Below are 18099 nucleotides of genomic sequence, written 5' to 3' on the forward strand. Positions count from 1 at the left end.
TGAGGCCCCTGAACGGGTTGCAACCCTAATCCCGCAGAGACTCACTTTGGACCATGTTGTTCGAAAACATGGAGATATTGAACCAATCATAGATCCGATCAATGGAATGTTGGCTCCTTGAGATCAATATAATATACATTTGATTACCTGAAGAAAAAAAAAACCTCAGATGACTGTCGAGGAAAGAACAAGTACATGGTTATTTAATTAAGGAAAAACTTTGAAATATGGCCGACGTTGGAGATTAAAAGCATATTTTAAGAAATGTTTGACATGATGGGTGTTAGAATTAGTGAAAACAGTAAAAGAAAATTTACGATGATGACTGTATTTATTTTCTAGATCACTGATGAATGCTAACTGGAAGTTGGGTTCGAAGGCTAGGCTTAATCCTTTATCTGAACAACTGATGATTTTTCACAGGAACTAGATGAGCTTTTTCCTAAATATTGATTGGGATTATTTGCAATATTTTGGTTTGATTTTCTTAAATTAATCCACGCTCGCCTAATCTCCCACTGATTCGATTCTCAAAATTTTTGTTGAATCCGTGTTTGAAGTGGATCTTGACATACGGGAAATGGATTTTGACATACGGGTGCCAGATTTGCTAACAAAATTTGCCAAAGGGAATATCCAGCACTGCCTCCAGTGAAACCACATTCAGCGTTCTGCCAAATCTGAACAAAGTGGTGTTGGTTTGGCCCAACAGTTCACGCCTTAAAAGGCCCGCATAGAGTTTCCTTCTTCATTGTTTGACGAATGAGTATTTATTTGGTTGTGTTTGCTTATAATGTTGCAGTGTTGTTGAACTCTAGTAGCAAGAGTATTTATGTCGAACATAGGTTGGTCGATTGTTCAGGGGCAAGTTTGTTGGGTATTTTTAATGGGAAAAATACCAAAAACCAAAATTCAATCACACAGAGGCAATGCTCTGTTTTACCTCCACATGATCTTTTTGTGCACAGAGGAGCTTAAAAAAATTTCACAGAGAAACAAAGTAATTCACCATAAAAAAATTTCTAAGAATTTACTGAACTGGGTTTACTGCTGTAAATCCCCTTTTACATTCACTGCTGTAAAAAAAACTTTACTGCTGTAATATAAAAATTTACATAAGTTTACTGCTGTAAAACAAATTCATTATACGCTCATGGATTTTACAAAACCTTCAGCACATAAAACATTACGGACTTTGTTCTCATTTCACCTTGCGTTTTCACCGTTCCATTACAAAAATCAAAACAAAACATTACAGTATGTATCTTGTGCACTGCTGTGCATACAACCTCTGGTTCTACACGCTGCTGCGGACACCAGTGTTCTTTTCTTCCCTTGAGAAACTCGCTCACACTAAGCACACTACACTTGTTATATTTTTTTCATTACAAAAATGGTCAACGCACTTGAAAAAAAAATTACAACATGTTTTTACGAACATTAATACATGCCGTATATAAAAAAAAACATATATAAAAAAATATTGAAACGTGCCCATACCCATATTAAAAAAAACTTAACTATTCACCTAAGTTTATGACAATGCATTAAAGAAGGGTATGGTCAACCAAGTTTTTAAATTACTCCACGCAGCATTTAATTTGATGCAGGGCCGTGCACCTTCAGGCGATCGATGGCGGAGAACACTGGAGCGAATCCTACGGTGGAGAAAGATATCGGAAGCCCTCACTTGAGTGAACGATAGCTCCCGATATGTCAGAGCTGCTTACGTCAGGCGAGAGCCACGTGCCTGCACCAAAACGCATCAGAGGCCAATATACGGAAACTGGTTTTCGTTGGATGGCGGTGCGATATCCCTTGGCGGTTTTATGGTTTCGTTCGGTGGTTTTGGGCTGCGTACGTAGGTAGCGTTGAAATTATGATTTCAACACTCCCCTTTAATTTCAACAGCTGGGCATTCGGTCATACCGAGACACTTCCTCAAAAATTCAAAGCTCTTCTGATCCAATGGCTTTGTCAAGATGTCTGCTACCTGTTCTTGAGTCCTGCAATGTTCCAAGACAATTTCTCCATTGTTCACCAATTCTCTGATGTAGTGAAACCTTTTATCAATGTGTTTCGTTCTCTTATGAAACACTGAATTCTTTGACAATGCAATAGCTGAGCTATTGTCACAAAAGATGACTGTCGCTTTTGCCTGCTCTTGGCCTAAGCTTCTCAACATTCTTCTCATCCACACTGCTTGACATGCTGCTGCTGTAGCTGCCACATATTCAGCCTCTGCTGTAGACAATGCTACAATGGACTGCTTCTTAGAAGCCCATGAAATGGCTCCTGAACCCATATGAAATACATAACCGGAAGTGCTCTTCCGATCATCTACACTTCCAGCCCAATCACTATCAGTGTATCCAACCAAATTTGAATGTTCTGAGGCATTATATAAAATTCCAAACATTTTGGTGCCTTTGACATACCTCAAAATTCTCTTTGCTGCCTGCCAATGTGCCTCCTTTGGCCTCTCCATAAATCTGGAAATCAAACTAACAACATACATTAAATCAGGCCTAGTTGCTGTTAAATACATAAGGCTGCCCACAATGCTTTTGTACAAACTAGGATCAAAATCCTTGCTACTGTCCTCTCTGCTGAGTTTTAATCCCATCACTGTGGGAGTGATTGCTGCCTTGCATTCTTCCATCTTAAATCTGCCCAAAACTTGATTTACATATCTTGCTTGAGATATAAAAATTCCTTTTTCATTTTGATCTACTTCTATGCCTAAGAAGTATCTCAACAAACCCATGTCAGTCATTTCAAATTCATCCTTCATGACTGATTTAAAATTCTCAATAAGATAAATATCATTTCCAGTGAAAATAACATCATCTACATACAAGACAACAATTAAAATTTTACCATCCTTTTCCTTGATGTAGACTGTGGGTTCTCCTTCACATTTGTCAAATTCATTATCCAATAGATATGAATCTATCCTGCTGTACCATGCTCTTGGTGCTTGCTTCAGCCCATAAAGAGCTTTCTTCAATCTGCACACTTTGTGCTCTTCTCCTTTCTTCTCATATCCGAGAGGCTGTTCCACATAGACCTCTTCCATTAACACTCCATTTAGGAATGCTGACTTCACGTCCATTTGGTAGACTTTCCATTTGTTTTGAGCTGCTATGGACAACACTGCTCTCACGGTTTCCATTCTTGCAACCGGGGCGAAAGTCTCCTCATAATATCTCCCATACTGCTGCTTGTAGCCTTTGACAACCAGCCTTGCTTTATGCCTTTCAATCTTGCCTTCAGCATTGCTCTTGGTCTTGTAGACCCATTTCACACCAATGACTTCTTTTCCTTTTGGTAACTCAACCAAATCCCATGTTTTGTTTCTCTCTATGGCATTCATCTCCTCATCCATAGCTTCTATCCATTTCTTATCTTTGATTGCGTCCTCGAAATGAATAGGATCATCAACATGACAATACAAGGCAAATAAGGAATTCATTCCTTCATCATAAATATCAGTTAGATTTCTAAACTTCTTACCTCTTTCACTTGGTGTGCAAGTGCTTGAAGATGCACTTGAATTTCCTCCTCGTGGTGTGCTTGGAGAAGCACTTTCATTTATCCTCAATGGTGTCCCTTGCTGTCCTTGTGTTGGCGCTGTTGTTTGGGGGTGCATTTCAGCCACCTCCTCTTCATCTTCATCATGAGACAAACAGTTCTTGACATTGACTGTTTTCTCTATGCTTCCATCCCAAGCTTCTTCCTCAATGAATTGAACATCCCTGCTTACAAAGAACTTCTTGGTAGATGGAATGTACAGCCTGTAGGCTTTGGATTCACCACTGTATCCAATGAAAAGACATTTCTCCCCTTTGCTGTCCAACTTCTTCCTTAGCTGATCTGGTATGTGTGCATAGGCCACACACCCAAAAACTCTCATGTGGGTGACTCCTTGCTTTCTCCCACTCCATGCTTCTTCTGGCACCTTGTTCATCACTGCTTTTGTAGGACACCTGTTCAAAATATACACTGCACAATTTACAGCTTCAGCCCAATAATCATTTGGCAAATGCTTTGCCTTCAGCATGCTCCTCGCCATATCCATGATGGTCTTGTTCTTCCTTTCAGCAACTCCATTTTGCTGTGGGGTGTACCTAGTTGTAAACTGTTTGTGAATTCCATTTTCTCTACAAAATCTTAGGAATTCCTTGGAGATATATTCACCTCCTCTATCAGTTCTCAAAGCTTTTATATGCAGCCCGCTTTGGTTCTCCACAAGTGCTTTGAAATTTTGGAATTTCTCAAACACTTCACTTTTGTTCTTGAGGAAATATATCCAAGTCTTTCTTGTAAAATCATCAATGAATGTCAAGAAATATAGGCTGCCAGCTAATGATGGAGCTTGCATTGGTCCACACAAATCTGAGTGGATAATCTCTAAGAGTGTCTTTGCCCTTATGCTTTTCCCTGATGGAAAACTTTCTCTATGTTGTTTTCCCAAAATGCAACCTTCACAAAGGCTGTCCGGCTTCTCTATCAATGGTAATCCTCTTACCATTCCTTTCCTACTCAACAAATTTAGACCTCCAAAGTTGAGATGTCCAAATCTCAAGTGCCACAACCAATTTTCATCCTTTGGCACACTTTGGAAGGCCTCTTGGGTGACTACTGCCATTTCCTTCTTGTTCTTCAAGTCTGCCCTGATCCGGAGAGGGAACATCCTGTTCCTTGTCATCTTCACTTCAGCAATGCATCTTTTGCTAGGTGGTATGTCCATGATGGTGCACACATCATTTACAAAGTAAACATTGTAACCCTTTTGGACAAGCTGTCCAACACTCAAGAGGTTACATCTCATTCCGGGGACATAGTAGACATCTGCTATGGTTTTCTTTTCTCCTTGCTTTGTAAATATTTTTACCTCCCCTTTTCCCATAACAGAGACTTTGCTATCAGTTCCTAATGTGACTTCTGATTTCACATTTTTATCTAGGGCAGAAAAGAAGGCTATGTTTCTTGTCATATGGTTGCTGCAACCTGAGTCTAAAAACCATATGTCCTCACTGTTTGTTTCAGCCATGTTACAGGCTAACAACACATTATTTTGACTGCTGTTTTCTCTTGTAACATTTGCATTTTGTCTACTGTTCATATCATGTTGTTTCTTTCTACAATCACTTGCATAATGTCCATACTTTTTGCAATAATAGCATTGAACATTAGTTTTATCATATCTTTGTCCTTGAGCATGATACTGTTCTCTTTGTTGGCTGCTGCCTTGGCCTTGGTTCTGATTTGGATTGCTGCCTCTTCCTTGTGCATTTGATGGGCTGTTCCTTCCACCTCTGTTCTGGCTTCTGCCTCTTCCTCTTCGGTTTCCTCTTCCTTGACCTCTTCCTCTTCCAAAGGACATCTGGGTCTTGAAGGCTTGCTCAAGAGATGAGTTTTCATTCCTACTCAACCTCTGTTCATGTGTTATCAGTGATGCATGTAGCTCATCAACTGAATAGTTTGAGAGATCCTTTGTCTCTTCAATGGTGGTGACTATGGCATCGAAACTTGAGGGTAAGACCCTCAATATTTTCTCCACTATTCTTCTATCTTCAATTGTTTCTCCATGAGTGCTCATTTGTGTGATTACACCAATCACATGAGTGAAGAATGATTCAATGTTGTCTGAATCCTTCATGCACAGATTCTCAAAATCCTTTCTCAGCAATTGTAGTTTTGCTGTCTTCACTCTCTCCATGCCTTGATAGGCTGTCTTAAGGGTTTCCCATGCTTCATTGGATGTCTTAGCTGCTGCTAACCTTGGAAACACACTCTGGTCTACTGCTAGATACAACAACACACGGGCTTTTGAATCCTTCTTCCTATTGCTCTTCAGCAGATCCTTCTCTCCCTGAGTTAATGCATTGAACTCAGTTTCATCTGCTGGTTCTTCAAAACCATCTTCAACTATTTCCCATAAGTCTTGGGAAGCAAGCAAGGCTTTCATAGTTATTGACCAGTAGTCATAGTTCTTCCCATTAAACTGTGGGAGTTGGGTGTTAAACATACCCATACCAGTGCTTGTGCTAGCCATTCCTTGACTGTGTATGTTTAAAAACAACTGACTGTTTCTTCAGCAACACAAAAAAAACTTTTGAAATACCTGAATCCTTTGATGTCTGAGTCTTCTGTCTGCCTGAGAGATTTTGCTGCAGCTACAAACCTTCTCCCTTCAGCTTCTTTAACTTCTTTAAAGAGCCTGAGACTGCTCTGATACCACTGTTGGGTATTTTTAATGGGAAAAATACCAAAAACCAAAATTCAATCACAGAAAGGCAATGCTCTGTTTTACCTCCACAGGATCTTTTTGTGCGCAGAGGAGCTTAAAAAAATTTCACAGAGAAACAGAGTAATTCACCATAAAAAAATTTCTAAGAATTTACTGAACTGGGTTTACTGCTGTAAATCCCCTTTTACATTCACTGCTGTAAAAAAAAACTTTACTGCTGTAATATAAAAATTTACATAAGTTTACTGCTGTAAAACAAATTCATTATACGCTCATGGATTTTACAAAACCTTCAGCACATAAAACATTACGGACTTTGTTCTCATTTCACCTTGCGTTTTCACCGTTCCATTACAAAAATCAAAACAAAACATTACAGTATGTATCTTGTGCACTGCTGTGCATACAACCTCTGGTTCTACACGCTGCTGCGGACACCAGTGTTCTTTTCTTCCCTTGAGCAACTAACTCACACTGAGCACACTACACTTGTTATATTTTTTTCATTACAAAAATGGTCAACGCACTTGAAAAATTACAACATGTTTTTACGAACATTAATACATGCCGTATATAAAAAAACATATATAAAAAAATATTGAAACGTGCCCATACCCATATTAAAAAAAACTTAACTATTCACCTAAGTTTATGACAATGCATTAAAGAAGGGTATGGTCAACCAAGTTTTTAAATTACTCCACGCAGCTTTTAATTTGATGCAGGGCCGTGCACCTTCAGGCGATCGATGGCGGAGAACACTGGAGCGAATCCTACGGTGGAGAAAGATATCGGAAGCCCTCACTTGAGTGAACGATAGCTCCCGATATGTCAGAGCTGCTTACGTCAGGCGAGAGCCACGTGCCTACACCAAAACGCGTCGGAGGCCAATATAGGGAAACTGCTTTTCGTTGGATGGCGGTGCGATATCCCTTGGCGGTTTTATGGTTTCGTTCGGTGGTTTTGGGCTGCGTACGTAGGCAGCGTTGAAATTATGATTTCAACAAAGTTTTCCCTCTCGATGATATTATTTATGATGGGCGTAGTTTATTCAAGATGATCATGTCTGTCATTGAAACTGCACTTTTGATTAGTTTTGATTTCGATTTGATGAAGTTTTATAATTCTTGAATATAAAATAAAGAAGGGAAAATGACATTAGGGTTAGCCAACTCATATAGTGACATGGTGTATTAGAGGTCATTAGTTTAATTAATTGTCAAAAAAAAGTTTTGGAAGTTACTATACTCAGTGAGAAAATAATTTTGGAAGTTGTCATATTAAGAGGACATAATTTCGTTTGCAATAGTTTCACTTTTATCACAATGTTGTTGTATTGCAAACAAGTGCATTTTCGGTGGTAGCTGACATCAATTTTTTAAAGTTGATTATTGAAAATGGCCAAACTCGATGATTTGTTACAATTATTATGCAATTTAATGACATCTACTGTTCATAATAGTGTCCAAGTAAGCAAGGTCACGCTTTTTGACATCCAATCATGTTAATGTGAAAAGTAAAATTGAATTCTTGGAGCTAGAGTCCCAATGTCAACAAGATGAACTGCATGAATTACAAAAGAAGAATTTTGAACCTGTTCTTGTTCAGAACAACAACTTGTTTGATCATAATCATGAGTCAAAGAATGATCAAAGTAATGAAGTGATTTCAAAAACAAATTTGGGTGCAACAGAAAGTCGTGTTCAAGCAAGTGTATGCAAGAGTCATTTGCATACAGATGTGAAGCTTGTTGTTACCAAAACTTTTATAAGACCATGGGAAGAGATTACACACAATAAACACGTCACTGATTTGGGTTACAACAACGATATTATGGATGTATCTTTTCACGTTCCAGATTTTGTTAAACCTATACAATTTCGAAGTGCTGGATTTATGGACGGTTTTGTTCTAGAACAAGTTGATAGATGACAACAATGTAATAGAGTTAGACATGTGAATGATTGGTGTTTTGATCTTCACTCGTGTGAGCATTGTTGAAAGAGAAATCATCATACAAATAAATGTTCAAGAAAGAAGACTATTGCAAGAGAGAAGGTAAATTTTGGATGGATTGTTTCTTGTGATTGGACAAAAACAACTAAGAAGATTTACAGGTCATATCGAAGAATGTGTTCGAGAGTGATGACCAGCCTTACAGTGATGAAGAGTATTTCTCACCTTGAATCCGACAAGGGGGGAATTATTGATGGTCTGCTACAGGTTCAAGTTCGAGATGTCAAGCAAACCTGAGTCAGAGTTGAGTTGATTGAGCACTTCCATATTTGGAATTGTTCGAGGAATTGTTGTGATAGTTCCAGAGTTTGTGGTCACCTTAAAACCACATTTTTTTTGTTTTTCTTAGAACTGTTATGAAGGTTCCAGAATTGGTGTTGGTTGAGACCTTGAGTTCTCTCATATTGGTTTGTGGTCATCCTTAAAAACCATTTTTTGAGAGACATTCAGCGCTTGGCTGAGATGCATTTTTGCATTTTGAACTCTCATTCTTGGACTTTGGTACATCCTATTGGATTAAGGGGGGAATGTTAGACAACTAATCCCCAGGGTTAATGATAGGGTTAGTTTGGGTAGTTATTGGAGTCCAAGAAGACCTGAGAACTAATTCAACAGTTTCTTATATGTATTTATATGTACATAATTCTTTGAGATCGACTAATATACATTTGATTTGGTTTCCAATTTATTGTGTTCTACATTTATTAGCTATAATTTATATTGCATTTTTATCTATTAATTATTAAATATAAATATAAATAGAAAAAAATCAAATCAATAGAGGACAAAACTGCTTTTTTTTTTTTACCAATTGCTATGAGAATCAATAGAAAAAATTGGCTTAAGGATTTTAGTAAAATCAAATCATTGTAATGTTGAAATTGATGGCAAGATTTTTAAGAGTAGAGATATGTTTTTATTTTTAATTCTTTAATTTTTTAATTTAATTCTAAAACTTTTAAAGAGCCCACTGATCTAGAGATTTAAAGATTTAACAAAATCTACCTAAAGAGTACAACCACCTCCTTGATAATTCAATTCTTTTATTTAAAATTTTGAAACCTTTTGGAGAGCCTATTGACATCTTTAACAAATTCACATAAATAAATAAAAAGTACAACCAAATTACATAAATTAGCTTAAATCCATAATTCCGCATTTAGCAAGCTATTAGAGAAATCAAATCTCTCAAAATACAAATTTATTTTTTGAGTACAAAATTAAAAAAAAAATTATACTTCGAGAGATTTAATCCTCTTAATAAATCTAAAATTAAAATAATCTAAACCAGTAATAATACACTTAATGTTACTTCAGTACATTACCTTACCTAAAAAAATAAATAACACTCATTCATAAAAACACCCTAAAATGAATTTAATAAATTAGTATATTGCAATATTTTTTCCCTTTAGCTGCCTTTAAATTCCAGAACTTAATCTATTTGCCACCCTCTTGATAAACATTACTAAACTTTTCACGACCTTATTAAAGCGACAAAGATGAGACTTGCGCGGAAGTAACTCGCAAATCCATTGCTACGCAGTTAATAAATGGAATCACGCCACCTAAACACGACAAACATTTACCTCCGACAGAACATCACAAACACATAAGAATCCTAAAGTCTGTATTTTTAAAATTATTTTAGTACTCCTTAATAATCCAGATGGTATTTTCAAGTTATTTGATCCGATATAAAGCAAGTGCATAATTTTAAAAAATATATAATTTAAATCTAATCTTCACGCATCTTTACGCACGATGAACACATTATTGACAATTGCGAATAAAAAAGGTGAAGACAATCAGCTTCATCCATAAAGAGGGACTATAAAAAATTGCACCATGCCACCAAATCGGAGACTTCTGAGACATTTTATAAGGGCGAGTTCCAGGTTTTGGTACATTTATTTGGATTATTATTCACTCCCCAACAAAGTCTTTGCTTTGTAAAATATAAAAAATGAAGTTTATTAATTAAAAAATTTCAGTGAGCGCCATTATTTCTCACCGCCCAACAAGTCGGCACTCTGTAAAATATAAAAAATGAAGTCGGCACTCTGTAAAATATAAAAAATGAAGTCGGCACTCTGTAAAATATAAAAAATGAAATCGGTACTCTGTAAAATATAAAAAATGAAGTTTATTAATCAAAAAAATTTCAGAGAGGACCAGAAATACATCGACTGGTGTGCCTATTAAATGACACAGCAGTAAGCAAATTAGGATCATGGAAGCGAAAATTTGATAGCTATCCGAATTCCTCATTATATTTCGGAGAGGATCTTGCGCGCAAAGAGGGCCACAGGCCAAAAGTTTGAGAGTTTGGACTAAATAATTGATTTACTACAGATGGATACGAAAAATGGTGATGTGAACTCGGAATGGCCTGCAAACAATAACTTGGGGTGCTCGCCCTCCAACAAATCAGTGGCCTGCCCATCGCCGAACAGACATGCGGGAGCAGTAGCTCCGACGAATTCCTCCTCCACTTTGGGCGGCCACTTGGCGCGAAGGCTCGTTGAAATTGGCATCACGGACGTATTCTCTGTTCCTGGGGACTTCAATCTCACCTTGCTGGACCATCTGCTAGCAGAGCCTGGTCTCAATCTCGTGGGCTGCTGCAATGAGCTCAACGCTGGCTACGCGGCCGATGGTTACGCGCGGTCCAGAGGCGTGGGGGCTTGTGTGGTTACGTTCACTGTTGGAGGGCTCAGCGTCATCAATGCAATCGCGGGGGCTTACAGCGAGAATCTGCCGGTCATCTGTATTGTAGGGGGGCCTAATTCTAATGACTATGGGACTCACCGCATTCTGCATCATACCATTGGCCTGCCAGACTTTAGCCAGGAGTATCGCTGCTTCCAGACGATCACATGCGCTCAGGTCTCCGAATTCTGTACAATGTGGTGTTATACTGGTATTAGATTGCATGCTGATTTCTGATTTCCTTGCTTGAGTAGATCTAAGGGTGTTAAAATTCAAAAATTGTGCAGGTTATTGTGAATCATTTGGATGATGCTCACGAGCTCATTGACTATGCGATTTCTACGGCACTGCTAGAGAGCAAACCTGTGTATATCAGCGTCGGTTGTAATCTTGCTGCCATTCAACACCCTTCTTTCAGCCGGGAACCTGTTCCATATAGTCTATCACCCAGGTAACAAATTCTCAGGAGTTCATTAATTTATCTGCTCTGCCCTTTGGCATTCTAGAATTTCAGTTTTGAGATGTTCTGTTTTGGGGATTTTCCCTATTGGGAAACCGAGAATTACAGTCGCGAGCATCCACTAGACGCTTCTTACTCTGTACTAGCTCGTTCGCCACTTCTTGTGAGGATCGAATCGTGGTGGCCACCTACTCTGTACTAGCTCGTTGGCCACTTCTTGTGAGGATCGAATCCTGGTGGCCACCGACTCTGTACTAGCTCGTTGGCCACTTCTTGTGAGGATCGAATCCTGCTGGCCACCTACTCTGTAGTAGCTCGTTGGCCACTTGTGAGGATCGACCTCTGTTGTCCACTATAGAAGCACCCTGCTTTCACTGACCTGGCTGTTCTACCGATTCTTTATTTTTTTATTTTTAATAGATTTTCTCTGGCTTGTTTTGCATCTGTGTGATTTGCATACTATCCTCCAACTTGGGATTGCCCAAACTCGTATAAATCCACATAAATAACAATTGTGAAGTAGATATGGTTTATTTGAAATTTGATCACATAAAGTTTTTTGACGAAGCATCTTTTATTACACTAGTAACCTCTGATGAATTCTTTGTTGTTTTGTAACTCGTTGTTTCTTGTAATGATCAGAACCTGGTGCACCTTACTTTTTCACGGACCTGGCAGGCTAATGATTAGGGTTATTATAAAAAAAATTAGTAAGGTTAAATGTCTTCTGTGGGCAGGCTAATGATTAGGGTTATTATAAAAAAAATTAGTAAGTTTAAATGTCTTCTGTGGGTAATATTTTAGTGAGGTTAAATGTCTTCTGTAAGCAATATTTTAGTAAGGTTAAATGCCTTCTGTGGGTATTCTTTTGTTTGTAGTTTGTGTATTTAATTTATATGCTATCTTGCTGCATATCTCTATATTGGATTCCCTCCACATTAATATTCTTCTTCATATTTGAGTGACTCTGGCAAAAGGTTTCACATACTTTAGAATTATAAATTGGAGATAGATTTGGTTTACATTGACGTTATTACATTCTCCTATTTTGGTACTTTCATTATTTACAATTGCATTTTTTGCATTTGATGTTATGGTATGTTCTTATTATAGTATTAATATTATTGGCAGTTTGGTTTTAACATTATAGCGCTGTGAAATACTAAACACCATGTAGTAAGCCCATCTTTAGTTTACTGCTTTTCCATCTTCTTTTTTGAAGGAAAATAATGTGGCATTCAATGTTCAAGATGAAAAGACAATAATCCAATGATCATTGGATTATTTCATAGTGCATAATATTGACCTCATAGCATCCTCCTCCTCCTGAAATACTCACATCATTGACAGCTTTTTTTGGTTAGTTGGGTTTTAATACTCCCTTGACATGACATTGATTTATATTCATGAAATACTAACATCGACAGTTTTTTTGGTTAGTTAGGTTTTGATTCTCCCTTGCTATGACATTGATCTGCATTCATATCCCGGAAAAGTCGAATGTTGTGGCCTCTAGAAGTATTAGTATGAAATATATTGTATTGATCTTGAGATTAGCTTAAGTTATCTTCATGTGCTGCAATATGGGTTTCGGCCATTTCCTTACTCGTTAAACAATGCTGTGGAGATTTTGCATTGGTGTTCTACTGCCTTAGACAGTACTTGAACTGGACTATTCTATGTACAAGCATCTGGTACAAGCATTTTATTCGACGAGGATGATATTATACTGTTAGTCTGTCTTCAATATCTTTATTCTATTGTCTGGACTCTGTGAGTTTCATTGCCTAGTTTTAAAATACATGGAGGGATTCTGTGAGCTTCATTGCGTAGTTTTAGAATATATTGAGGTTCTCAGTTGATACGAGTTCTTGGATTGGATTGTGCTACATTCGATATATTCCAATAGGCTGGGAATAAATAGGGTATTTTGGCTAGCCCTCTTAACTTTGTATGTCTGGTATTTCTCATGTAATTTTCAATTGATGCATCTCCCAATTTTAACATGAATTTTATGTTGAAGCTAACTTTATTTTGTTAATTTTCAATTGTTTTTCTAAGTTGATACGGGTTTCCAAATCTAATTATGGCACTAGGTTTGAAATAAAGAAGTTCTGGTATTAGCTATTGATCTTGAGTTTGTTCCGACTTCTTTGTGACATGGTTTTCTTTGGATCATATCAATTATGTAGGCTAAGCAATCCCAAAAGTTTGGAAGCGGCGGTGAACATGACAGCAGAATTTCTAAATGCAGCAGTGAAGCCAGTGATGGTAGGTGGGCCAAAGATGAGGGTTGCTAAGGCAAAAAGTGCATTTGTGGAATTAGCAGATGCATCGGGTTATGCTGTGGCTGTAATGCCGTCTGCTAAGGGACAGGTTCCCGAGACTCATCCTCATTTCATAGGTACTTACTGGGGTGCAGCAAGTACTCCATTCTGTTCTGAGATAGTTGAGTCTGCAGATGCATATTTATTTGCAGGGCCTATTTTTAATGACTATAGTTCGGTGGGATATTCATTGCTTTTGAAGAAGGAGAAAGCCGTAATTGTGCAGCCTAACAGGGTGACTGTGGGAAATGGGCCTACTTTTGGGTGTGTATTGATGAAAGATTTCTTAGAAGCCCTTGCCAAGAAAGTGAAGCACAACCCAACATGTTTGGAAAATTATCGGCGTATTTTTGTACCTGAAGGTGTTCCCTTGAAAAGTGAACAATATGATCCCTTAAGGGTCAATGTGCTATTCAAACACATTCAGGCAAGGCCTCGAAGAATCTAACTAAATTCTGAAGTAACAGTAGTCAGAAGATTGTCTTTTGGTTGGCTTTGTTCTGATAGGATACATTTGCAGTGGGTTCATTGTTGATATTCACTGGTAAAAATTGGTTGGTTGCAGAGCATGCTATCAAATGAAACTGCTGTAATCGCTGAAACTGGTGACTCTTGGTTCAATTGCCAGAAGCTTAAATTGCCAGAAAAGTGTGGGTAAGTTGAATATCCTTTCTCTGGAAAGGACACTCCTTTGTAATTTAGCAGTCTGCTTGTTGTTGCCGAGAGGTGGGGAAAGCTATTGGTTGTTAAGTTTTAATTTTGTTGAATTTTTACAATTGATTACATAGCATTTCTGACTGCAACGTTTTGTTATGAGGCAAAAGCACTCTTTATTCTTTTTTGCAGAATATGAATCAAATAAGGGAATGTTTAAGGTTTAGAGTGTGTCCAGTATGGTTTGGGCAGGGACGAAGTTTTTTCTGCTCCTGTCCACTACTTTCGTAACTTGTGCTTAGGAAATTTCGAAAGGACTAAATGCATAGATATGCCTACTTTTCAAGCAAACCTTTTTTTCCCAATATGTTGCTGTTAAGCAATAACAAAAGAACACCAACACCAAAGATTCAATCTAAATGATGAAAAGAGAAATGATTGTTCTCTGACAAGGGACCTCCTGTGATGGTGTTCTCTTTGCACATATAATTTACTGTATATTTGCAAAATGTGTGTTTCCTGTGCTAAATGTGTGTTTGGCAGGTATGAGTTCCAAATGCAGTATGGATCAATTGGCTGGTCTGTGGGAGCAACACTGGGATATGCGCAAGCAACACCAGACAAGCGTGTGATTGCATGCATTGGTGATGGAAGCTTCCAGGTGCAGATGCAAGGATTTTTCTTTCAAATTCTGTAATAATGTTTTAATTAATAACCATCACTGAGTATCGATGTCTAACAGATTTTGAAATATTTAATTCCTTGGAATTATTTATTTTGTCCAAAAGTTAGTGATTTTTAATCCCTAAATTTGTCCGTCCTTCTTTGAACAGGTCACAGCCCAGGATGTGTCTACCATGATTAGACAAGGGCAGAATGCTATCATTTTTCTGATTAATAATGGAGGATACACAATAGAGGTCGAAATTCATGATGGGCCATACAATGTTATAAAGAATTGGAACTACACCGGTTTAGTAGATGCCATTCATAACGGGGAAGGGAAATGCTGGACTGTCAAGGTATTTTCTCCATGTTCGTAGCATGGCCAACTCTTTTACAAAGACTTCTTGTTTCTTTTCTATATGGAAGTGTTTGTGCATAAGTTACTGTGTTAATACGGTTGCTTGTCCTTTTCGCCATTTGCTGAGGCTTACTTTTAAACCAATTCCTTTTTCTAAAAAAGTAATTACTGTAGACTTGAGGGGACTTCCCTTTTAATTGGTCAGGACTCAGTACAATATAGGTGGACTGCTTTTCAAAATTAATTACTGTAGACTTCCCTTTTAATTGATCAAGACTCAGTACCATATTGGTGGACTGTTTTTCTAGTTTTATCCCTCTTGAGGTATCTTTTCCACTGTTGACATACAAAACAGTTTGTCAACTGAGGGACAACTGTATTTATCGTTAGGAACCTTTTTAGTCGTTACTTTCATTAGAAGATTCTGTGTTGTTTAGCCAATTGAGGGACAAGTGAAGCATGAAGCCACTTTGTGCATTAGAAGATTCTGTGTTGCTTAGCCAATTGAGGGACAAGTGAAGCATGAAAGCCACTTTGTGCATTAGAAGATTCTGTGTTGCTTAGTCAATTGAGGGACAAGTGAAGCATGAAAGCCACTTTATGCCCTGTTAGCCTATTTTGCTGAAATGTCTCAAGCAAATTAGAATGATCTGAATCTGCTGGTTTCTTTTGTTATTTCTTGTCATGTGTGTTTTCTGTTCTCGTCAGCCCTGAATGGTTTAATATGATGGCAATGTCTCAGAAAATGTGGACTTTTTCCAGGATGTACCTATTAATTTGTTTTTGCTGAAATATCTCAAATCTGATTTTAATCTGCTAGGCTTTTTTATTGATTTATCACGGGAGTTTTCTGTCCTTGTCAGTTTTGCATGGTAGTGTATCATGTCAATGCCTTAGAAAATGCAGGATGTCCCAATTAATCCGTTTCACGGAAATATCTCAAGAATGATCTTAATCTGTTGGATCGTCTTGTTGATTCTAATTATGGGAGTATTTTGTTCTTGTCATCTCTGCATAGTGTTGTTTCATGATACCAACGCCATAGGAAATGTAGACCTTTTTCAATGATATCGGTGGCCATTTAACTTCAATTTTTTGTTTGGCATCTAACAACACTTCTTTCTGTGCAGGTTAAAACGGAAGAAGGGCTTGTAGAGGCTATTAAAACTGCCCTAGGACCCAAAAAGGATTGTTTATGCTTTATTGAAGTTATTGTACACAAGGATGACACAAGCAAAGAGTCGCTTGAGTGCGCGTCCAGAGTCGCGGCAGCAAACAACAGGCCGCCAAATCCTCAGTAGGGAGGTTTTGTAAAGATGAGCAATTGGAAATAGTTTCTGCGGCTCATGTTTGGGATTTCATTGCTTTTCTGGCCATCTTGAAGGATCATATGTGTGGGTAGCATGTTTAGTGTCAAACGTTGCATGAGCAGTCTGTCAGCCTTTTTTTGGGCGTGTGAATAAAATAAAAAAACATACCTGGCTACGGTTTCCTTTGAGATATTGCCAGTCACGTCATTTGCATAACTAGCAGTGTCCATTTGTACATGGAATGTCTAAAGAAGTATCTAGATCGCATTGTTGTGTTTTAAATACGGAACTTTTTCCCAATTGCATTCCCAAAAAAAAATTGGGGCACTGCTGTTTCTATGTTTGTAGATTCTTTATAAAAGAGAAAAAGCCGTGGTGGTGGACAATCATTTGCCCCTACTGAGAAAAATGAAAAACGTCTTTGTTGTTGTGTATGTTTCTTTCTTATGGTTGTTCAGTTTTTCTGGACTTCCTGTTTATATTGAACATCTTTGTGTTGTAAGTTCTTTTCCATTCGCTGCATGTTGCTCTGGAGGGTTAACTACTGTTATCAGAGCATTGGTTTGTTTCAATGTGTTGTTTTTGGATATATGAGTAGGTTTGTTCCATTCTTTTATAGCGTTGATTTTGTTAGGGTCCACCTTTACGCCTTCATGGGATATAATGTGTCCAAGGTATTCTACTTCTTTTTGTTAGGGTCCACCTTTACGCCTTCATGGGATATAATGTGTCCAAGGTATTCTACTTCTTCCTTTCTAAAGGTGCATTTGGATTTTTTTGCGTAAAATTGGTGTTTTTTAAGTAGTGTAAGAACTTTGTCCAAATGTTGCAAATGCTCTTTCCAAGTTTCACTGTAAATTAGAATATCATCAAAAAATACTAATACAAACTTTCTAAGATGTGGGCGAAATAATTCGTTCATAGTTGCTTGAAACATTGTTGGTGCATTGGTTAATCCAAACAGCATTACTTTAAATTCATAATGACCTTCGTGTGTTTAGAATACCGTTTTTGGCATTCTCTAATCTGATTCTAATTTGATAGTAGCCTGATCTTAAGTCCAATTTTGAGAAATACCTTGCGCCATGTAGTTCATCCAATATTTCATCGATAAAGGGGATTGAGAACTTGTTTTTAATTGTTATTTTGTTTAATCCTCTATAATCAATGCATAGCCTGAATGAACCTTCTTTCTTCCTTACCAACACCACTGGAGCAGCGTAAGGACTTTTACTTTTCAAGATGATCCCACACCTTAAGAGGTCTTGGATTAATCTCTCAATCTCTGTTTTTTGGTGATGTGGGTATCGGTATGGCTTGATGTTGACAGGGTCTGATCC

The 18099-nt window shown here is 37.7% G+C and overlaps 1 protein-coding gene across 1 annotated transcript; it reads left to right on the forward strand.

Moving 5' to 3' along the window:
• Nucleotides 1–10387: 10387 nt before the first annotated feature.
• Nucleotides 10388–17195, forward strand: LOC149240973 (pyruvate decarboxylase 2-like). Its single transcript, XM_089373853.1, has 7 exons — nt 10388–11161; nt 11272–11435; nt 13637–14198; nt 14337–14425; nt 14969–15086; nt 15259–15447; nt 16580–17195. The coding sequence occupies exons 1-7, from the start codon at nt 10628–10630 to the stop codon at nt 16748–16750; spliced, it is 1827 nt and encodes a 608-aa protein (XP_089229979.1). The 5' UTR covers nt 10388–10627; the 3' UTR covers nt 16751–17195.
• The last annotated feature ends 904 nt before the right edge of the window (nt 17196–18099 follow it).

Source organism: Pinus tabuliformis, chromosome 8, assembly GCF_031772625.1.
Source record: "Pinus tabuliformis cultivar Carrire ecotype Pingquan chromosome 8, CPIR1, whole genome shotgun sequence".
Classification (NCBI taxonomy): Eukaryota; Viridiplantae; Streptophyta; class Pinopsida; order Pinales; family Pinaceae; genus Pinus; species Pinus tabuliformis.